The sequence below is a fragment of the Lepus europaeus genome, chromosome 12 (assembly GCF_033115175.1).
Source record: "Lepus europaeus isolate LE1 chromosome 12, mLepTim1.pri, whole genome shotgun sequence".
Lineage (NCBI taxonomy): Eukaryota > Metazoa > Chordata > Mammalia > Lagomorpha > Leporidae > Lepus > Lepus europaeus.
The window spans coordinates 70,366,496-70,382,946 of NC_084838.1; the positions used below are offsets into that span (position 1 = coordinate 70,366,496).

Genomic DNA, 16,451 nt, shown 5'->3' on the forward strand with positions numbered 1-16,451 from the left:
GTGTCATCCAGGAACAGCACTGCTCCCATCTGTTGACTTACCACTCTCAGAGAATGGTATCCCACATGTGGGATAGATGTGGAATAGATAATGGTAACAAATGCAAGGATTGCTTTGGTAGTAAGAGTTACTCAAGACCCGTGAGGAAGCATTTGCAATGTCCAGCTGGTAGCTGTTTTTAAACTTCATTTATAACTTTCAAATATTTTTTAGTCTTTTTAAAGATGTATGTATTTGAAAGGCAGAGTTACAGAGAGAGAGAGGGGGACACACACACGCAGGCAGAGAGAGAGAGAAAGAGAAAGAGAGAGAACCTCTATCCATTGATTCTTTTCCCCAAATGGCTACAACAGCTGGGGCTGGGCCAGGCCAAATCCTGGAACTCCATCTGGGTTTTCCACATGGATGTTAGGGGCCAAAACACTTGGGCCATCTTCTGTTGCTTTCCCAGGCAGTTTAGCAGGGAGCTGGTTTGGAAGTGGAGCAGCTGGGACTCAAACCAGCACTTATATGGGATGCTGGCATTGAAAGCTGTGCCACAATGCTGGTACCAATATTTCTACTCTTAAAAAGTATTAGGGGGGCTGGTGTTGTGGCTTAGTGAGTAAAGCCACCACCTGCAGTGCTGGCACCCCATGTGGTCGCCGGTTTGAGTCCCAGCTGCTCCACTTCAATCCAGTTCTTTGCTATGGCCTGGGAAGATGGCCCAAGTCCTTGGGTCCCTGCACCACATGGGAGACCAGAAGAAGCTCCTGGGTCCTGGCTTTGGATCAACGCAGCTGCAGCCATTGTGGCCATTTGAGGAGTGAACCAATGGATGGAAATATCTCTCTCTCTCTCTCTCTCTCTGCCTCTTTCTAACTCTGCCTTTCAAATGAATAACTAAAATAAAATAAAATAAAATGAAAGTATTAGGGGGCTTGCACTGTGGTATATTGATTGGGTAAAGCCTCCATCTGCAGTGCTGGCCCTCCTGTATGGGCACCAGTTCATGTCCCAGCTGCTCCACTTCTGATCCATCTCCCTGCTAATATTCCTGGGGAAGGAGCAGAGGATGGCCCAAGTGCTTGGGCCCCTGCATATACTTGGGAGACCAGGAAGAAGATTCTGGCTCCTGGCTTCAGCCTGGCCCAGCCCCAGCTGCAGTGGCCATTTGGGGAGTGAAACAGTAGGTGAAAGATGCTCTCCCTCACTCTCGCTTTCTCTCTCTTTTGCTCTCTCCCCTTCTCTCTGTAATTCTGCCTTTCAAATAAATAAAATCTTTCAAAAGTATTAGAGGAGCATGGAAATCATATGCATGCATGTGTGTGTTCTTAAACATGGGCAGTGCTGTAGGAGGTGCTTTCATTTGCCATGAGTCATTATCCTGGGTTGACAATGGATCTGTGTAGATCCGGTCTTGATCTTGTCTCCCTAGAAACCTGAGGGATATGTGTGTTACAGAGGAGGCCGGGTATGTGAGCTGGAACCAAGCAGAGGGGCAGCTGGTCTTTAGAGCATGGTAGTTGTGATAACAACTAACTTCCCAAATGTTTCCATCATTTCAGTGTTCCTCATACATCAGTTGGAGAGAATGACTTTAACTTAATTGCTAAAGTCTTTTAGACATTTTTAGAAAACAATATGTTTTTTTTTTAATTCAGTGCTATGTACACTTCAGCTTAGTTATACCTCCCAATTTAGGCTTTGGTACTCTCATCCCTCCCAAATATGAAGGAATGAATTCAATTCAGGAAGTACCTACTGCCTACTACAATATGAATACCAGTTGGGAGCCGGCGCCGTGGCTCCCTTGGTTAATCCTACGCCTGCGGCACTAGCATCCCATATGGGCGCCAGGTTCTAGTCCTGGTTGCTCCTCTTCCAGTCCAGCTCTCTGCTGTGGCCGGGAAGGCAGTGGAGGATGGCCCAGGTGTTTGGGAGACCAGGAGGAAGCACCTGGATCCTGGCTTCGGATTGGCACAGTGCGCCGGCCATAGTGGCCATTTGGGGAGTGAACCAACAGAAGGAATACCTTTCTCTCTGTCTCTCTCTCTCACTGTCTAACTCTGCCTGTCAAATAAAAAAATATGAATACCAGTTGTGTCCTATGATAAACTATTTATCAGAGTCTCAGTCTCAATTTTAGTGTAGGAGTAGAAACAGACATTAGGCAGACAGTGACAGAGCGTCTGCTGACAGAAGTGCTCTGAGTGAAGCATGGAAAATGGAACTCCAAGTGCATGAGTGGGGCAGCTGATCTCCTTCTCCTTTCCCCTCAGGAGAGTCCTTCCTGAGGAATCCAAGACTGAAGCAAGCTCTGAAGGGTGGGTAGAAGTTAGAGAGAAGGGATGGGGTTGGGAGTTGGCACATTCTAGGCAGAGGGAGCAGTGTGAGAAGAGAGAAAATGCTCCCTGTTTGAGGAATTGAAAGACACTGTTAGCCCTGGCTGTTGCAGCCATATGGAGGGTGAACCAGCAGATGGGAGAACTCCTTCTGTCTTTCTCTCTGTCTTTCAAGTAAATAAAAGTGAATAAACAAAATTTTAAAATATTACAATCTTCGTGGTAGTGAAAAGCTGGGATTAAATTTTTATTAATGTTTTCAGGATAAAAGCAGGATTTGTTTATCAGAGACATATATAAAAAACCCAGTAAGGTATAAACAAGAAATGAATCAGTCATAGTCATAACCAAACACAAACCACTCTTAACATCTTGGTTATTTTCATTCCCTAATGCTTTTCCTGTGTACTGTTTAATACAGATCTCAGAATCACACTATGTATACCATTTCACATGTTTCTGCCTTTTTCTTAGGAGTAAGTTTCAAATATCAGCCAATGTTATGTACTCTAAATAAAAGTGTGCTTTTTGGTAGCAACATAATACTGCACTGCATTTAATCTGTTGAGCAGATTTCGTCCTTGTTCTCAGCCCACATGGAAGAAGATCCATGAAAGGGTGTGTCGTCTTCTGACATCCCACAGAGCCCAGCAGCACCCAGACATGGTGAGAGTCTGATAAAACTAGATCTGTGCTGACAGTGTGAAACAGGAACTGTGGCCTAGTGTCTGGCTAGGGAGATGGACATTAATCACGTAGCCACAAAATGAGTGTAAAATTGTGATGCTTAACAAGACAGTACATGGTGAACTGAGGGTATATGGTGGTAGGTGTCTGAGTTGGTTGGGAATTTGGGCAGGTTGCCAGAGGAGGAGGCAGTGGAGCCTAGATCTAAGCATTGTGTGTAGCAGCTAATTTGTAGATGGCATTCCTTAAGTAGAGGTCCTGCAGTCGTTCCTTTCCAGAGCTGACAGTCTTCAGTGGCCCACAGCACATTCCCCGCCTCTGCATACAGACTCCCAATCCAGGGAAGGATACAGTGGTGTTCTAGGTAAAGCCACCACACAGAAGGAAGCTTTTCTGAAATCTAGTAAGGTGTGTTTCCTGTTTGAATATAGGAGTGTCAGGGGTATTTCTGATCCATTGGTAGATATGATACACCCAGTACCTGTGTCAACTTGTGTCAATTAGCAGACAGACAGCTAATTAAACAGTTTAAAGAATTCAAAGGAAAGGTTAACAGTGCCCCCAGTGATTAAATTTAACTATGCCATGTAGTTGAACTGGTCATCCTGACTTCATGAAAACTAGCAAATGCTAGATTTATAGAATGGCACTTATAAATGAATATTGATGACCTTAACCATGGGGGCAGTAAATGACTTTACTTCTTGTCTCAAAAGTCATTGCTTTTTGATTTAATTCCCAAGCTTTTAAAGTAAAGGGAGCCATTTGGAATGGAGAGGTGGCAGGGAGACGGTCTACATACACACACATATATAGTAAATCCCACATACATGGTCTGTATGGGATGTACAGACCTCTTACATGGGTAGTGTAATAGAAATTGATAATCATGCGATGCAATTGCTGGATTTGTTTTGTTATAGGAAGATTCTGCCCCTGAAATAAATTATATCCTTGAAAGACCAAGCTGTCCTCTGGAGAAATACCCACAACATGAACAAAGATATTTTTAAGCCGCTGTCTTGTGTAAGTAAGCACCTTAAGCACTGCTGCTTATCTTTTTTTAAATTAAAAAAAATTTTTTTTGACAGGCAGAGTGGACAGTGAGAGAGAGAGACAGAGAGAAAGGTCTTCCTTTGCCGTTGGTTCACCCTCCAATGGCCACTACGGCCGGCATACCGCGCTGATCCGAAGCCAGGAGCCAGGTGCTTCTCCTGGTCTCCCATGCAGGTGCAGGGCCCAAGGACTTGGGCCATCCTCCACTGCCTTCCCGGGCCACAGCAGAGAGCTGGCCTGGAAGAGGGGCAACCGGGACAGAATCCGGCGCCCCAACTGGGACTAGAACCCGGGGTGCTGGCGCCACAGGCGGAGGATTAGCCTATTGAGCCGTGGCACTGGCCATGCTTATCTTAATTTTCTAAAAGAACTTAGGTTCCTGTTATTAATATGAAGTAAGTAAGAAATGTGGTGGGCAGGAGACATGGAGGAGACCTTAGAACTGCATTCTACTTCTCTCGGTATAATAATGAATTATGTGTGTCTACCAACCCTCTTAGCTCCTCTTGTTCCTCTCCCTCTTCCCTCCTTCTCCCCCCCCTTCTCCCTCTCCATCTGCTTCTGCCTCTGTCTCTGCCTCTAATGGATCTCTGGCTTCTTTCAGTCCTTATCTTGGGGCCCTTGCCTTTGTCGCTTTCTCTGTTGTCAGGAACCCTTCTTCCTGGGGAACTAGGCAACTTTTTCTGTCCTTTCCATGACACTCCCTCCCCCTCCAACATACTATTTAGCATTCTGTGCTTTCTTTCGTGAAATGTAACACAATTTATTCTTATAATTTTATTTGGGCTATTATTTAAAATCAGTTTCTTCTACTAGAATGAGACCTCCATGAGATCAGGGACTCTGTCTCCATTGCTCACATTTTATACCCAGCATTTTAGTACAGTGTAAAATCATGGATAGAGATTGTGGCCCTGAACAAGAACTTGCCTTCCCACCTGTACCCTTCTGCTGTCCTAGTGTTATTTAACTCTTCTCTGTAGTTGGTGCTTAGTAAATAAATACATGTATTTAAAATTTTATTTATTTTAATTATACTTGAAAGGCATAGAGACACATGGAGAGACAGGGAGAGAGAATTTCTATCCACTGGTTCATTCTTTAAGTGCCCATAACAGTTAGGGCTGGGCCTGGCTGAAGCTAGGAGCCCAGAACTCAATATAGTTCTCCCACATGGGTGGCAGGGACCCAACTACTTGAGCCATTACCTGCTTCCTCCCAAGAAATGGAAATTAGCAGGAAAACTACATCAGAAATGGAGTAGCAGGGCCAGCGCTGTGGTGTAGAGGGTAAAGCCGGCACTGCAGGTAAGCTTTACCCACTACGCCCATATCCCATATGGGCTCCAGTTGGAGTCCTGGCTACTCCACTTTTCATCCAGCTCTCTGCTATGGCCTGAGAAAGCAGTAGAAGATGGCCCAAGTCCTTGGGACCCTGCACCCACGTGGACTACCCAGAAGAAGCTCCTGGGTCCTGGCTTCGGATTGGCACAGCTCCAGCCATCACAGCCACTTGGGTAGTGAACCAGCAGATGGAATATCTCTCTCTTTCTCTCTGCCTCAGTCTCTCAGTAAATCTTGCTTTTAAATAAATTAATATTAAAAAAAAAAAAAGAAGTGAAGTAGTTGGGACTTGAACCAGGCAATCCGACATGGGATGTAGGTTATCTAGTGGCAGCTTAACCACTATGTCAAATGCTTGTCTTTTATACATGAATGTTTAATGAGATAAACAAGGCAACTCTAGAATTCACATATATGGCAAGTTGTTGGCTACACTGTGAGGTGTCATAATTTCTCAGGTATCCTCATCTTTTCCCGTCCTAACCCAGGTCCAGAAGATTACCAGCTTTTTCTTTCAAATTGCTATTCTTGCCTGTGGATAGTTGCAAGTTGGATTTCTACTGAGGGGATCTTGGTGACATCACCCTTAAGTCTTCCTTATTACCTGCTTCCTAAGTGGGAAGTGTTGATCCAGATACCTTACATGTATTAAATGGATTTATAATGAATTGTCACAACAACATTATGAGATTGGTACTATCATTAGTTACATTTTACAGATAGGGAAACTAAGGTCCCATGAGGTTAGGTGCCTTGCTCAGGTGACATCGCTAGTGAGTGATGGAGCTGAGAGCATGAACCTGGGTTGTGTGGCCTCAGAGACCGTGCTCTTGACTGTTGGCTTTTACTGCCTTCCAAAGCCAGAGTGTCTGAGAGGAGAATCCTGGAAAGAGAGAGCAGGAGTGTAAAGCAGAGCCCTTTAAATCCAAAAGGTTTGTAGACACTGCCCTGGAATGCTTCGCATTAGGATCCTACAGTGTTTATTGTATAGTCCTCATTCCAGGAGCATCAAAATAACTGAGTTGTTTTAAACGGTAAAGGAGTGTGGGGTGATCTGCTAGGTTTTCACTGCTGTCAGGCTCCTGAAAGTTTGGTTTGATGGTCATCCAGGCTGTGGGGCATAAATTGCCTTGCTTTGGGTCAGGGCTTTCCAACTTCAGCATGGAACCATGGAGAATGGCTCAGTAATTGTCCAGTCCGTGGGCTTCTGCCTTGGAACGTTCTGCTTGGTAGATTAAAGGATAGACTTTGGGCTGCTTAATCTCTGGTTGCAGAAATAGTCATCTAGATGTTTATTAGGTGGTTATTTAAAACATAGCCCATGTAATTACCAATGGCAACTTGCACTGAATTTCAACATGAGTGACACTGAGTTACTTAATACGGCCCTGATATGTGGACACTGATGTGAGGACACTGAGAGGAGACAAGAAGAAAAACACAGCTTAGATTATGTCTTGGGAAATGAAATTCCCACATAGTACAGAGATTCTCACTCTGATGGAATGTGCTGGTAGGTCTTCCCTGAAAGCTCTCCATACCATCCTCCTCTGCCTCCCACTTCTTGACTCCTGGATTTGCAGTCAAGTAGGAATCCTGGAGGGCTGTGCTTGTGAATGCTCTCCTGGCTGTAAAAAGTCCACATGACTCTGACTAGTCTTAAGCATTTATTAGAAAGATGCTGATAGGCCAGTAAATCCAGACAGGCAGGGTCATGTGTCATGCCTATGGGTTGGGAAGATGGATCCCAGAGAGAAACCCTGTGGTACCCACTACGTCTCCCAGTTCTTTCTTTTCTCAGTGACTACTCATTCCAGAACCAATTCTTGTCCGTTCCCTTCTCCACGTCAGCTTTTTTACAGTACACCTGCATTCCCTCTCCTGCCTTCCCTGTGATCTCCAGATTCTGGGGCATGAAAAAATAGACTCCTACCACCAAAAGGCGAGGAATTCTTGAACTAAAAACAGTGGATCCAGTTATCTGACCAGGAGGAGGCAGGAATGGGTGTGAGAGGTTAGACTACGCCTATGCCTCCTTATTCTGGATGTTTTGGATCTTGGTACTTTGCTATAAAAGAGATCGTCTCTTTTACACTTCACAGTGATCAAGTGGGGCAGGTGTTTGGTACAGCGATTACAGTGCCTATATGTCAGAGGGCCTGGGTTCAAGTTCTGACTCCACTTCCAATTTGGCTTTTTGCTAATGCATACTCTGGGAGGCAGCAAGTGATGACTCAAGTATTTGGGTCCCTGCTACCCATGTGGGAGCACCAGAATACATTCCAGACTTTGGCCGGTATCAGCCCCAGCTATTGCAGGCATTTGGGGGAGTGAATTGGCAGATGGAAGATCTCCTTCTCTCTCTGTCTGGCTCTGTCTCTCACTCTCCCTTTCTGCCTTTCAAATGAATAAATGAATAAAAACCATTTTTAAAATGGTGAATTTTACCACAACGACCCTCCCCCTGAAATAAATGAAACCTCCCCATCAGAGCCCCCACAGTGCTCAGATCATTCCCAGTTCTCTCAGCAGGGCTGGTTGCTGTATCATGACCCTTAGCAAGTGTGTGAGTTGATTGCCTGTCTGGTGAGAGGCCACTTTCAGGGACAGGCTTACAGGGCCACCTCTGGGAAACCTCCCGGCCTCTCAGGCAGAGTCAGGCCCTGTGAATGGGAAGAAGCCTGACCATTCTGCACTGGCACTGGACTGCTGAGCCCCCCATCCCCATGAGCATCTGCCTGTGGCCCCGGGTCTCCCATGTGATTGGCCATCAGCAGGATCTGAGCCTCTATGAGCTGCTCAACTGGAGGGTTTTGGTGAGGAGCTCAGGCCAGGGTTTCCTCAGACACAGACTAACACTGTAGCCCAAGACCTTTTTTTAAGACTAAACAAAGTCAAGAAGGAAATAAACCAACAAAAGGAAAGAAAGAAAGAAAGGACAATACTGATTATGTGCAGGTTCCTGGTCCTGTTAGAGCTCGTTAGGCCTCTGGCTCCCAAGACAGTGGCTGGTGTGGTTCTAAGGTCCCCCATCTCTTGCTCGGCAGGAGCTGTTTAGCTTCCTCTCACAGGGACCTCTTCACCACTTCACCTCCATTGCAACCAAAGCTGAAAGAAAACTAGCCTGCCTCTTCCAAACTCCACCATCCAGCATCTTCCCTCTGATCTTTGCACGGATTTCTAAGGGACTCACCATTTGGCATCTCATGGGAATTGATGCATGGACAGTAATGCATCACCCTTCATCTCTGGAGCTCCTGTCTTGTCAGAATCCAACAGACTGCACCACCAGTGACCTTGCTCCCAAGTCCCGGGCAGATTTGGGGTCAGCAGTCCTCAGTGAGCATCAGAGTTCCATGGGGAGCTTTGACGACTGATGCTTACTCCCCACTCCAGATGTTTAGTTGGAATCTCTCCAAGGATGTCTAGCATTGGTATTTTTATAGAAGTTCCGAAGATTCTGATGCATGTTTAGGAATGAGAATCTTAATTAGAGTTGAGAATCCTGCAGGAGGCTCTGAGTTCTCCAGGATGGGCATTGGTAACACATCCCAATCCCATACTGATCCCTGCCAGGCTCAAAAATAACTCTCCTGTAGAATACAATGAATTGGAAAACGTTTAACAGTTCAGCTTAATAATACTAAAAGTTTGGTGCATATTGACCTTGTACCAAAGACTGTACTAATTTGGGGAATACTTCTAGTATCATCATCCTGGTTTTATACAAAGAGGTGAAGTGACTTGTCCAAGCTCACACAGGTCCTCATTATCTTACTCTGTGCTGGCAATGTAGGGGAACAGGCTTGGAGACCAAGCAGTCCCAAGACAGAGCTCTGTGCCATGGTGAGGGTAGTACATCAATTTTTTTTCTCCCCAGTTGTGTTGATGGCTCACCTGTTTTTCAGGGCTGAATGTAGTTTGTGTTGTTTCAAATTTCACAGAAAAAACAAGAAAGCAAGCTGAAGGAAGACCACGAAGAGCTCACTCATCAAGGCAACTGACACATCCTTGGAGAAATGAACAATTTTTGTTGTCTGTGTTGAGTAACTGGTGTCTAACCTGTTAAATCGAATTCTGTACTCAGTCTTGTGCCCAGGTAAGAGTATTGATTAAAGTGTTTCCTGTTTGGGGCTCAGCTTTTCTTGTCAAGCTGGAAAATTGGTGTTTTAGTTTGTTTTGAGCATGAAATAGGAAGTAACAATGCTGGGTGGCAGGTGCTTTTCCATTTGGAAAGCAGTTCTTTGAATTCTAACAAAAATGTCAAGATGTCTTTGTAGGTGTTTTTCATTCTTGCCAGTGGATATGTTCTTGAAAAGTTCTATTTCTTCAACTTCAATTTCCCATGAGGTAGAGGATGTTGCTATTTAGAGGTATAACCTGACAAATCCTCTGGGTACAGACTGTCAACCTGATTTTCTCTGTTTGGTAAATCTGATATTTTTCTTTTGTAGTTGTTTGCTTTTTAGTATTAGGCTTGATATTTACATGAAGTCCACTGAGGACTTATGAAATGAGAGCATTCTATCTAGACAATTCCAGTTTTGTTTTAAAATTTGTAAGAGGAGGTTAGTTTCTTGGGAATATAGTTTAAACTACTCCTTCTCTTCCCTGTCTTCTCTTGTCTTCTCAGAAATTCTTCATTTATATGAGGAACAAACTTTCCTCAAATATTTCTGTGAAAGAGTTACTGTCAGCAGATAGGTTCTGTGGATATATGGCTGCCAAAATCAGATCTTAGATTAGCTAGTAGGGTGCTTTTATGAAATGCATTCACAGTTTGATGGGTAGGAATGGGAGAGGGATAGAGTGAAGAAGGACTGGGGCACCTTTGCTTTTCTCAGCACAGAGAAAAGGGGGCTTGAAAATGGAAACCTCTGTCCTGCCTCATTCTGTCACCATAGTGATTTTCTGCACCAGACCTGCTATAGTCTCCAAGTTTGTGTCCCCTCCAAAGCTGTATGTTGACATCCTAATCCATAAAGTGATAGTATTTGGAGGTGGGGCCTTTGGGAAATGATTAGGTCATGAGGACAAAACCCTCATGGATGGGATTGGTGCCCTATGAGACAGGTCTCAGGGAGCTCCTTGCCCTTTCCTGTGTAAGGAAACAGAGAGAGGGTGCTATCTACAAACCAGGAAAGGGTCCCTTACCAGATTCTAAGTCGTTGACATCTTGATCTTGGACTTTGAGCCCCTAGAACTGTGAGAAATAAATTTCTTTTATTTACAAGCTACTCAGTTTAGGGTGTTTTGTTACAGCAGCCCAAATGAACTAAGATATTACCCTAACTCTTTTAGATTTTTGCAATTCAGTGAGAACCACATTTCTTTTCTTATGACTATAGAAATTTGTTTGTTAGATAAACTAGGGGGAAAAAAGTCAGGGCTGAATGTTATGGTGTGGTGGGTTAAGCCACTGCTTGGGATACCTCATCCCATATTGAAGTATGTGGTTCAAATCCTGCCTCCTCCACTTCTCATCTAGCTCCCTGCTGAACACACCCTGGGAGACAGCAGATGCCATCTTCAAGTACATGGGCATCTGCCATCCATGTGGGAGACTGGGATGGAGTTCTGGTCTCTTGACTTCAGCTCTGGCCCAGCCCTAGCTGTTGAGGCTATTTGGGGAGTTAACTGGCAGATGGAAGATCTGTCTCTCTCCCTTTCTCTCTGTCACTCTGCCTTACAAATAAATAAACAAATCTTTTTTTTAAAAAAAAAAAGGAGCTAAAAAAAAAAAAAAAAACCTCAAAAACAAGGTGGGGGGGTGGGGAGGGAGGAGAATAGCAACCCAAAATTCATTATTCTGTTTATCTTCTTGGAATTTCAGCAAACAAAAGTATACATTACAATAAGCATTCCACCTTTGGGATGCAGACAACAGGCTTAAGTTCCATGTTCTTACATGAGAGTCTGTGAAACAATAGGTGTTGATTTGTTCTTTTTCTCACTTCTAAGTCATCAAAAAAAAAAAAAATGCTGTGTTCCATTAGAATTATGGTCCAATTCTCAAGAAAAGGGTGACTCACATAAGCAGCTGAAGGAAACCAGGCCTTATGTTATTGGTGCTGCATCTCAGTCACTGTTCAGTTCAGTTTTTTTGGGGGGAGGGGAAGAAATGGTTTGAGAATAACTTCTTAATTTAATTTAATGGGATTTATAATTTCTTTATTCTTATTTGTGATCATTTTTGTTTTCCTCACTTCATAATATGCTGTTGTTAAATTATTCCAGTTTTATTTCTTAAAGAATTATTTCTGTTTTGAGACATCGTGTTGGGGCCAGGATTACAGTAGAGGTTTTTTTGTTTTGTTTTGCTTTTTGAGTAAAAAATAATGTGAATAATTTTGTGATGGCATTTGGACTGCATTGGAAAGAGTTGTGTCATTAAAATAATAAAAAAATGTTCCCACAGGTCTGTCTTCAGTTCACAATCCTTTTCTTGACTTTCACAGTTGTGGATCCCTGAAAACCTGGGCCATATTTTAATATGTTTCACAGGGTCTCAAGTTTACAGAGGTTCCTGGAAAAATCTCCTTTGTGGGACTGGGGCCCTGTTAAGAATGGCCACTGCACAATAGGACTATTTCTCTAGGTCACCAGACCAAACCAAATTTTGCTGAAGCCTGTAGGCTCTGAATTATAAAAGATATTTCGAAAAGGAGTGTGTGAATGATGTGTTTGACATAAAAGAGGTGGTTAGTTTTAAGTGTGCAATTTGAGAGGATTGATGGGTTATGTGTGTGAGTTCAACCTAGCCCCTCAGTGCTGGGCCACTGGTCAGGATGGCCACAACTTCACTCAGTCACGCCCATTTCTGGCCTCTCTGAAGGGCAGCCTGAGAAACAGGACATGTCGTGTAGTCTGTGCCAGGACTGCTAAGTTGGCTAACACTGCCAGATGGCACTGCTGTCCTTCTCTGATGAGTGGACCCATCTCAGCAGTACTTGAGAGGTCATGGAGGAAGTCCCCTCCCTTCTCTCTCTATCCTGGGATCCCTGCCACCAGCGACAGAGGCCACAACCCTCTGCTTCCTTGCTCTGGGACCCTTCCACCCTCCGCACTTTATCTATCTATAGGCACCAAATTATGGTCAGTAATCTTGCTTTATCAGAGGAAAGAACCTATGCTTTATTTAACCTCTAGAACTTGAGAATTTGGCCAGAGCAGAGTGGTCTCTAGGGCCCTTGGTGCAAGTGGGTCCTTTTCAGGATGGTTAGATGATGGCACTTCTCAGCACAGTGAGGAATTCCCAGTTCAGTGTTTTCTCCTCAGGACAATGCCCCTATAAGTTTATGTTCTCTTATCCTCAGCCCGTAGTAAAATATCCATCCTCCACCTCCCATAAGAAAACCTGATGGGGCTCGTCTGCTCTGTGTGGCTCTGTGGTGACCACATAGCTTTGCTTCCTCTCCAGGAGCACGCCAGCCAACAGGACAGATCACAACACATGCGTGGCTGGGTTTGCTCTGTATGTGGGGAGGGTCACTGGTGGGGGGTTTGTGTTCTCCACAGCTGGAGTGCAGAGACAACAGCACTGAGTAATGGCCATGGTGGCCTGTCCCTGAAACACAGCAGGGCATGCAGGCATGACTGGGCCAGCGAGACACCAGCCCTAGGGTATCACATGAACAGAGAGAAGGAATCCTAGTAAGCTGGGAGTTGGCTGTAAGGTAAGGGAGTTGATTTAGCCTTTGGTTGATTTAGCAATTGGCTGGGGATGGTTTTGAACCAGCCAAGCTGTGTCATACATGACCCGCTTATCCTAGTGGGTATGCTGTGTGATTTGTCATAAGTCCTTCCAGAGAGGAGGCCTCGACAGAGGCAGCTTGGGAGAGTCAGTCTTTTTGAACACTTTGCCATTTACCTTTGCAGGACCTGCAATGTCAGTTAAGAGATAAGGTAGGGGCTAGCATTATGGTATAGCTGGTTAAGCTGCTGCTTGTGATGTCAGCATCCCATATGGACACTGGTTCAAATCTGGGTTGCTCCACTTCTGATTCAGCTCCCTGCTAATATCCCCGGGAAGCAGAAAAAGATGGCCCAAGTGTTTGGGCCCCTGCCACCCATGTTGGAGCTCTGGATGGAGATCCTAGTTCCTGGCTTCAGCCTGGTGCAGCCCTGGCTGTTGTGGCCATTTGGGGAGTGAACCAGCAGATAGAAGATCTGTTTTTCTCTGTCTCCCCCCTCTCTGTAACTCTGCTTTTCAAATAATCTTTTTTTTTTTTTTCAAAGAGAGATAGAGTAAATGTTCTTCCTCCCCTAACCCCCCACTCCCATTCATTTATTCATTCCTTTGTTTAATGTGTCAATAGGCTAGGTGTGAAGACTGAGGGATTCTGGAGCAGGAGCACTTGGATTTAAATCCTATTCCTGCCATTTACAGGCTGGAAGACCTGGGCGAATAAATTAACCTCTTTGTGCTCCATTGTCCTTAAGTAGAAAGCGATGATACTCATCATTTTAGTAGCTGCTTCATAATGTTGTTGTAAGTAGATAGCATATTTGAAGCACATTAAATGAGCACCTGTTAACTGTTAGCTACTCTTCTTATTTATTTATTTATTTTTTAAGATTTATTTCTTTGAAAGGCAGAGTGACAGAGAGAGAGAGGGAGAGAGTGAAAGAGATCTTCTGTCCTCTCATTTACTCCCCAAATGGTTTCAGCAGCTGAGGCTGGGCCAAGCCAAAGCCAAGAGCCAGGAGCTCCATCCAGGTCTCCCACATGGGTGGCAGGGACCCAAATACACTGACCATCTTCTGCTGCCTTCCCAGGCACATTAGCAGGAAGCTGTATCAGAAGAGAGCACACAGGATTTGAACTGGCACTCTGTTATGGGATGCTGGCATTGTAAGTGGCAGCTTAGCCCACTGCCCCACAACACTGGCCTCAGCTATTCTTATTTTAGACTTAATTATTTGGGGAAAACATTATTTCCCACATTTTCATGATAAGAACACTGAGACTGAGTAGAGCAAATGTCAGAGACAATTTTCAAACCCTAACTGCCTTGTTTCTAAATCCCAAGCTGTTTCTGCCACCCCTTTGTTATCACCTGCTTGCGTAATTCAACCTGTAGATTTGTAAAACATGAACTCAACATTTCAGTCAGGGCACAGGGCAACTGAGGTGTCTTGGCAGAAGTTGGAAAAAGGTTAACCACTTCTTGTTCAGGGCAACAGGTGTTGTTTTCTGTTCTTATTTCTTGTCATTGGAATATTGTGTTTGTAAATAGCCTTTTTGGAATTTCTTTTTTTCTGCCCCAAAATAAGCCTCTGTTTTCCTTTTCCTTCAGGAGCTGACACACACCTAAGATGGTATTTTGAACTGAGATAAACATCACACCTGTTTTAGTGGGATGACTTCCAGGAGCAGGCTGTAAGCAGTAGGTGTTATTGCTGGAAGAACTGGCTCTGTGGAGGGAACTGGCTGTGAAAGCTCACTTGGCATTGCATAAGAAAAGTGCAGCCTAGGTTCCTTGGCATCCTGTGTTCATTGGGTCCTGCAGTCCTCCATCCCTGACAACCAAATCAATCCTGCAGCCTTGTAGGGACTCAGCTGGTAGTTAATAAGATCCTCCTAGGTGCTCAGAACAGTACCTGAACCCTGTAGGGTAGAGAAGGCCACACTAAGGTTTATAAGATGCAACCTGTGCCCTGCTCAAGTTTCCAGACTTAACCAGGGCAAAGAGATGTCTCAAACATTGCTGTCAAGAGGTGTTGCAAACCCAGATGTTTTCATGACCAGCAATGACTGACCATCATGAGCAGTGGGGTTTGCAATAACAGTGAACAGGGTGGTTGAAGGGAAATGGAGAGTATGACTCCCCTGCCCTCCTCCTGCAAATTCAAAGCTAAAGCGATAGTGGCTCTTTGGCCACATAAAACTGTTCTGTAGCTGGGCCTTACCCACAGCTAGTTGGTTCTGATTCCTGTTTAATTCTGTGAAATAATGACAGTGATGGACAAGTGAAGTTTGTGCAGCTCACTTTCATTAGTGTTTAATCATAGCTGATTATATATAGCAAAATACGGTTACTTTTGTAGGTCCCAGGAGGTAAGAAATAGTGCAGTCTTGGGGCTAGAGACTGAGAATTTCTTTTTGATATTAAGGGATGGGGAGAGGTCGGGGAGAAGTGATGCCACTGGGGAGGGTATTATGAAGAAAGTGTGCACAGAAATGTCATCTGGGCATATCTTCTGAAGTGTCCTAAATATCAGGCGTGGTCTTCGAGACTTTGTGTTGTAGACAGTAAGAAGCTCTAGGGTTTTGTTATGAGAACACAAAATATTAACCTGTTCAGGATGGTTTGGGAGCGGGTAGAGGCTGGCTGCAGAGAGACTCTGAGAAAGCTATTGAAGTCGGGAAATTAGGGTCATAGAAGCTGAACTGGGTGGGAGGGTCATGGGAAAGAGAAGGGCTGATTAAATATGGGGAGTGGGACGAAATCAGGAGGTAATTTACCTTAATGGGACTTTAAAACCCACAGGTGTGTGGGTCGGTGGGTTGAGGGGCTACCTTCTCTAAGGGAGAAGCAGTGAAGTTGCCTGTGCTGAGTTGCAAAGTGAAGGTGAGCTATGTAACTGCAGGAATGGAGTGTTGAGTAAGGGGATAACTGCTCTGCAGATCGAAGCACGGAGTCCTTCACACTGTGGAGCCGTATTCTTCTGGATATGTGGTAAGATGAACTCAAGGACTGAGAGAACAATATGGGAGGCCAAGGAGAATCTTTATGGGGAGAGATTTTTTTTAAATGGTCTCCTTTGGGCAGGGAAAATAGAGTAGGAAACACTGACATTTACTAGGGGATGGGGTGCTGCGAGGGAAGTTGGATGTTCCAGACGCAATGGAGGCCTTGTCTTAGATTTAGTTTAATGTGTGCACGTGTTGGTGTGTATGTTTCATCCTTCTGAATTTTGTTCTTATTGTGAAGGCCTCTTTTTGTGTCTAGAATTTAAAAGACAAAACACAGGTGGTTAATTTAAGAATTATGTCGTTACAGAGAAAGTGCAGAAGTGCACCTTGTCTAACTATTTG

General features: G+C 44.5%; 1 protein-coding gene across 7 annotated transcripts in view; it reads left to right on the top strand.

The window, feature by feature from the left end:
- The window catches only part of SPATA6L (spermatogenesis associated 6 like), an 84,698-nt gene extending 75,238 nt beyond the window's left edge, over positions 1 to 9,460 (top strand). For 6 of the 7 annotated variants that reach the window (XM_062208314.1, XM_062208318.1, XM_062208315.1 and 3 more), the window contains 2 exons: positions 2,897 to 2,990; positions 3,935 to 4,037. In XM_062208314.1, coding sequence (XP_062064298.1) covers positions 2,897 to 2,990; positions 3,935 to 4,024 — 184 coding nt within the window. In that variant the 3' untranslated portion in view covers positions 4,025 to 4,037. Of the gene's footprint in view, positions 1 to 2,896; positions 2,991 to 3,934; positions 4,038 to 9,354 lie in introns of those variants that run through there. The other variant, XM_062208319.1, reaches the window with a different exon arrangement.
- Positions 9,461 to 16,451: the final 6,991 nt, after the last annotated feature.